Source organism: Tympanuchus pallidicinctus, unplaced genomic scaffold (genome assembly GCF_026119805.1).
Source record: "Tympanuchus pallidicinctus isolate F22 unplaced genomic scaffold, pur_lepc_1.0 scaffold3, whole genome shotgun sequence".
Taxonomy (NCBI): Eukaryota; Metazoa; Chordata; class Aves; order Galliformes; family Phasianidae; genus Tympanuchus; species Tympanuchus pallidicinctus.
This window is the reverse complement of record NW_026294747.1, coordinates 48,818,446-48,824,419: the sequence shown is the minus strand read 5'-3', so window position 1 is coordinate 48,824,419 and position 5,974 is coordinate 48,818,446. Positions and strand designations below refer to the sequence as shown.

Sequence of the window (5,974 nt, the reverse complement as noted above, 5' to 3'; positions counted from 1 at the left end):
CCTGGTGATGGAGCGGGTCATTTTGGAGCCCTGCTCACATCCCTGCTATAAAAGCCTTGGGGTTAGAAACGATGGGTTTGGTGAAAAGCATCTTCAAGGAGCGGTGGGAAGATTTCTGTCTTCCTGGCTTTACAGTGCCTCACTGCCACCAAACCTCACCTAGAAAAGCAGACCCACCAGCCCTGACAAATTGAGGGTGCTCCAGAAAGTGGGGGTCTGTGAGCACACGGCTCACACTGCACACCTCTGTACCCCGCGGCATCAGCGTCCCTGAGGGCCCCAGCAGGCTGATAACCACAAGTTTCATCTGAGCCAATTATAGCACATTATAAATAGAGGATCCTGCTTGTTTGGGAACCGGCAAGAAGCAGGCGGTGGGTTCTGCTTCTGCAAATAGCACCTGGACCTGGGGCGGGCAGGCGGGCTTCAGGCAGGGAGAACAGCAGTGAAAGTGAGAAGGTCCCCGGCCAGGAGCAGGCGTGGGCCTCAGCAGGGCTCTGCTCACTGCTGCTGGGAGCACTGCTGGGGAGGGCCCGGCCTGCCTCGAGCCTTTCAAATCAGCACATTTGAATAATCACACATATACAAGCAGGTGCTTTTGCAGTATTTTTAGGCAGGTTCATGGTGTACAATGCAGAAAGCAAGCAACTTATTGGTCCGTTCCCTACAGCTTGATTCCCAGGGAACCAGAGGGTCACAGATTCACCCTGAGTTCAATCAGGCTCTCACTTGGAGCAATTCCCCATAGAGAAGGCACCTTCATTGCAAAACGCTGCATCCTTTTTCTGGCTTTTTAATATGATTGATTTCTTTGGTGTTTTGTTTTTCAGGTGCAGAGAGAGAAATGCCCGGCGCGATGTCAGCATCCACACACCACAGGTGCTCATTCCAAAAGCGGAGCACTAAATGCCAGCAAAGCACCAGCTGGGTGCTGCCAAGGTAGCAGAGTCAGGCTGCATTTGGGGCAAGGGAGGCAGGAGCTCGACCACCCTTCCCCCCAGCCCTTGGCTTTAGCTGTGCCAAGGCCGGGCTGCTCTATCATTATGATAAGGGTAATCCAGTTAGGCAAACACATCAAACAAATAGTCATTCATGATTGCAGACTTTGTCTAGGCAAATGTAACCCCAGGATAAAAATGTGCTGAACGCACAGTCCTGTGGCACGGACACTGACCAGGGGCACACTGGGGTCCCTTGTGCCCCAAGACCCTGTGCAGGGCTGATCGAGGCTCAGGGCAAAGCCTGGAAATGCCCCAGAACCACCCCAGAATGCCCTCGTCCTCCTTCCCCTTCGCTTCTCACACAGAAGAGGACAGATGACTCTTATGTCAGGCTGTTTTGATTCTATATTTATGTTCTGCCTTAGGCTCACAATGTTCAGCTCAGATGCAATTCAGTCTGGTCATATTAATACAGCTGGGACAATATTTTTAACAAGCAGCATCAAGCTGATGGCCACAGCCATTGATGGATGCCAAGAGTCCATGGACCCCAATCCCTTACACAACAGAGCTCCCCAAAAGACATCCAGCCCCTTTGGTCTTCTAAGGGACAGGCACATTTTTAAGCTCCCCCTCCTGTAATAGATTGGGTTAAATTCAGTCTCAGCCGTGGTTCTGTGCTGGTTTCAGAAATGATGAACATGGCTCACTTATCACAGGTGACAAAATCAAGGCTCAACAAGGAGTAGTCACTGACCCAGCCAAAAAGGATGCCCGTGGTCTGTGACCAAACCTGAGGGCCTGAGATTGCAGACAGACATGGAGGACCATCTCCTCCTCAGGCTGACTTAAAAATAATGGGTTTCAAAGCCTAAAATCTGGGTTCTGCTGAAGAACCCCCACCCAGCCAGGCTGACGTCTGGGAGCAGCTTGCCTTCATGGCATGGTCTTCACCCCAGAGCTGGGGGAGCCGTGTCCTGGCCAGAACAGGAGGCTTGGAGCTGTGCTCAGATTCCCATTTGTCTCTGCATCCCAAGGATGCAGGTTTTTGAAAGGGCGTCATATCAACAGCCAGGAAATGAAGGTAGTAATAAGAGTAGGCTTAGTAATAATAGTAATAATAGTAATAAGAGAAGGCTTGTTCACCCTGCTGTTCCCAACGCAGGTTTCCTTTCACGCTGTGGGTCAGGAAGGATCTTACCCCAATCCTACCGAAGAGAAAGCAACCTGGCCAGGATTACAGGACTTCGGGCTCTGTAGCAATGATTCACACCGAGCTGAGCCAGGAAGCAGAACAGCACAAAGGAGTGAGGAGGAGACTCCAGGCTGAGGGAGGGAGCCATGGTTGATGCTTTCGGCAGGGGCTCAGGATCAGCAGTGATGCCACGACAGCCGCAGCCATGACACAAACACAGGCCGCCGGGAGAAGGACAAGCAAAGGGGATGCTGCTGGGAGGGCATCCATACAGCTGCAGTAGGAGAAGGCCACACAGCATGAGCATTGCAGCCCAGCAGCTCCCTGCCAACCCCTCACCTGCTACTTCTCTTCAAGATGTTGAAGTTCAGCTAAGCAGGACGCCAGGTTTCCGCCTGAGTTGTTGACAAAGCCTCCAGGGGCTTAAAGCAAACCTGCAGCTCTGCCACTCCAGCACTGCGGCCTGGGGGCTGTGTCCAAACGCTGCTGAACTTTGGTCCTGAGCCTGCTTGCAATAGGGGGAACTGGTAAACGTTCAGCACCAGACTAGCTCAGAAAGCCTGACACCCGCATTGTTCTGCCTCTTCAGAACTGAGGGATGCATTAATCGCCCTTTCTTTATCTCCTACTCAAGAGCAATGCTAAACATTAACTACGTTCAACAACGTTGTTCACATTGGCTATTCTGATATTGCCCTTAATAACACCCACAATCATGCCCATTAAGTCACTGGCCAGTATGTTACCACAGGTAACACACAGCACCCATTGCAGAGCTTTCCCCTTTGTGCCACGTGGGCCTTGGGGCAGCGAGCGGCCTTATGCTGCTCACTGGATGGAGGAATCATAGAATCATGGAATGGCCTGTGTTGAAAAGGACCACAGAGATCATCTAGTTTCAACCCCCCTGCTATGTGCAGGTCACCAACCACCAGAGCAGGCTGCCCAGAGCCACATCCAGCCTGGCCTTGAATGCCTCCAGGGATGGGGCATCCACAGCTTCCTTGGGCAGCCTGTTCCAGTATGTCACTAAGTGAAAAACTTCCTCTTAATATCTAACCTAAACCTCCCCTGTCTCAAACCTTCCCTCCTGTCCTATCACTATCCACCCTCATAAACAGCCATTTGTTCCCCCTCCTGTTTTTATGCTCCCTTCAAGTATTGCAAGGCCACAATGAGGTTTCCCCAGAGCCTTCTCTTCTCCAAAATGGAAGGCTCGATGTGCTGGAGGAAGGCAAAGGAGAAGGAGCTGCAAGAGGACGTGTCAGAGTTGTGCTGACGACCAGTTGTGTCTCCATCATGTGCCAAGCAACCTGCGATAAGCCCTCTCATAGCCAGATAAGTAATAAGATCAGTTACTTAATCCAAAGTGATTAAACCCAGGCGGGAATGCAAACAAACAAGCCTGTCGGTGCGTCCACAGGTAACATACACATCATGGTCACACTCAAACCGGGGTATCAGGCTCTGTCACTGCAGGCTGTGCCAGGGCGCAGGTCACGCTCTTCCTCCGACACAGAGCAGTCCCGGAAGGGGCCGCAATTACCACGGCAGGTTACGCACGGCGCGGATGCGTCGGACGCACCTGGGCACCGGCAGCCCCCCGCGAGGCCTCAGCCGCAGAGCCGGGATCCCCCGCCCCGCCCCCTGCGCTTCTCCCCGCCCCCCGGCCGTCCGCGCGCCCTCCCAAGTTTCTTGGAACTTTGCCTCCCGTGACGCACGCGGCGGTGCAGCGCCCCGTCCTCTCCCCGCAGCCAATGGGCGCTCGGGGGGCCGGGGCTGCCGCCAATCGGCGGCGGATGGACAGTTCCCGGGTCCTGACCGACCTTCACCGCCCGGGGCGAGGGGTGGGGATAAAAGGCCCCGGCGGCGCCGCGCTGTGCTCTGGCCCCACCGCGACGCGCCGGCACGGAACTCAGCGGCGAGGTGAGTGCGGCGCGGAGCCGGCAGCGGGAGGGCGTCCCGAGCGGCGGGGGTCGGAGGGAAGGGGGGCGGCGGAGAAGACGCCGGGTTCCCGCAGACGTGGTGGTGTGTGGGGGGGGGGAGTTCCTCTCTCCGGGGTGCGGCGAGGCGGTCCCGACTGCCCGGCTTCTCACGGCGCTCCGCTCCCGCAGGTCGGTGCTGATGCGGTCTCTGTTCGCCGGGCCGGGAGGAAGCCCCCCGCCATGCCTTGGAGCCTGCGGTGGGTCGGCAGCCGGGGCGCCCAGTCGCAGAAGCAGTGCAAGAAATCGTCCTTCGCCTTCTACCAAGCAGTGCGCGACCTGCTGCCCGTCTGGTTCCTGGAGGACATGCGGACCATGGAGGTCTTCCACTGGGAGGATGGGGGCAAGGTGAGCCTCTACTCGCCCTCCGAGGCACTGCTGTACGCCCTGGTACATGACCACCAGCCCTATGCCCGGCACCTGCTCGCTAAGTTCCCTCAGAGCGCGCTGGCTGTGCCCAGCCAGAGCTTCAGCTGCTGCCAGGCCTCAGCCCCTCACCTGGCCATGGCCGTCCGCTACAACCGCGTCCGCATCCTCTTCCGCATCCTCAAGGCCGTGCAGGCCTTCCCACCAGCAGAGCGGGCTGCCCACCTGGACCGCCGGGGCTGCAGCCGCGTGGAGGGTGGCAAGACGGCCCTGCACCTGGCCTGCGAGCTGGTGCAGCCCGAGTGCCTGCTGCTGCTGCTGGGGCACGGCGCATCGCCCTGCCTGCGTGACGCCGTGGGGAACACCCCCCTGGACACCCTGCTGCAGCAGGTAGGCCAAGCGCCAGGGGCCAACATGCGTGCCAAGCTGCTCTGCCTCGACTGCCTCTTCCTCTTCGTGCCTCAGGACCTGCGGTTTGCTATGAAGCAACAACTGCTGGATGACCGGCAGCGGTGGCAGGACTTGCTGGGGGAGAGCCGGTTCCGCTGCCTGGTGGGCCTGGCTCCCTTGTCACTGTTTGTCGGAGCCATGCGTGTCTTGATCAGGACCATTGCACCCGAGCACTTCCCCGAGGCTCTGGACGATCTGCCTCTGCCGCACTTCCTAAAGCCTTTGGACTTGAAACTGGAGAGCTAGAGGGGATCTCCTGCCCAAAAGACTCGTGCTGGAAACGTCCTGGTGTGCAAAGCTGCCCCTGCGGCAGCCAAGTACCTGTTTTAATTGCAACTGTCTTTTTTAAAACAACTGTATTTGGCACTTTACAGTATATTTTATTTAAAGATCCTTTTGGTGAGGTGAGGTCTGTACTGCATTTTATAATAGCATTACACAGCCTGTACAAACGGATATGGGGGAGAATATATTTGTAAATACGTCTAAATAAAACAGCAGCAGACATGATCCAAAGTATCAATCAAGCAGCTGAAAACTCTGAAATGGCACGTGCCTGCCGACAGCACACAGGAGGAGAGTCTGCTAGTTAGGATTTCCCTGTTACATAAGCTGAGCAGTCCTGGAACAGGATGACTCCTTTTTAGCAGCTCTCCTAATACATCTTGGCAGGGATGTGGGCTTTTTTTTTTTAAAGGCACAGATGAAAACTTCCTAATCTTGTACACAAAACTAAAGAGAAGACACTATTAAAACCTCCTTAAACAAGGCTGGCAGGGACATGCAGCTGAGCCAATTGTATCTTAAAACAAGCACAAATAGCAGTTGGCTTCCTTGCAGTGTTCTTTCTGTTCCTTGGGGAGACCCACGCTGAGGGCAGGAGCAGAGAAAAGCTGGCCAGAGTTGTTCCTGCTCTCACAGCCAGGACTAGAAAGCTCTCTCTTCCTGCTGCAGGGTGAAGTGCCATCGCTTCAGGGCAATGAGGAGGCTGGCATGGGGCGTGCAGGAGGGTCAACCTCTGCCCCAATGAGAGGGATTTA

The 5,974-nt window shown here is 55.6% G+C and overlaps 1 protein-coding gene across 1 annotated transcript; it reads left to right on the top strand.

Annotated features, from left to right (window-relative positions):
* The first annotated feature begins 3,959 nt into the window (after positions 1–3,959).
* Positions 3,960–5,444, top strand: ANKRD9 (ankyrin repeat domain 9). Its single transcript, XM_052695856.1, has 2 exons — positions 3,960–4,062; positions 4,251–5,444. The coding sequence occupies exon 2, from the start codon at positions 4,302–4,304 to the stop codon at positions 5,178–5,180; it is 879 nt and encodes a 292-aa protein (XP_052551816.1). The 5' UTR covers positions 3,960–4,062; positions 4,251–4,301; the 3' UTR covers positions 5,181–5,444.
* The last annotated feature ends 530 nt before the right edge of the window (positions 5,445–5,974 follow it).

What these genes read in the sequence shown, in the direction of transcription:
- ANKRD9 (XM_052695856.1), top strand. Translation starts at nt 4,302, where the DNA reads ATGCCTTGGAGCCTGCGGTGGGTCGGCAGCCGGGGCGCCCAGTCGCAG.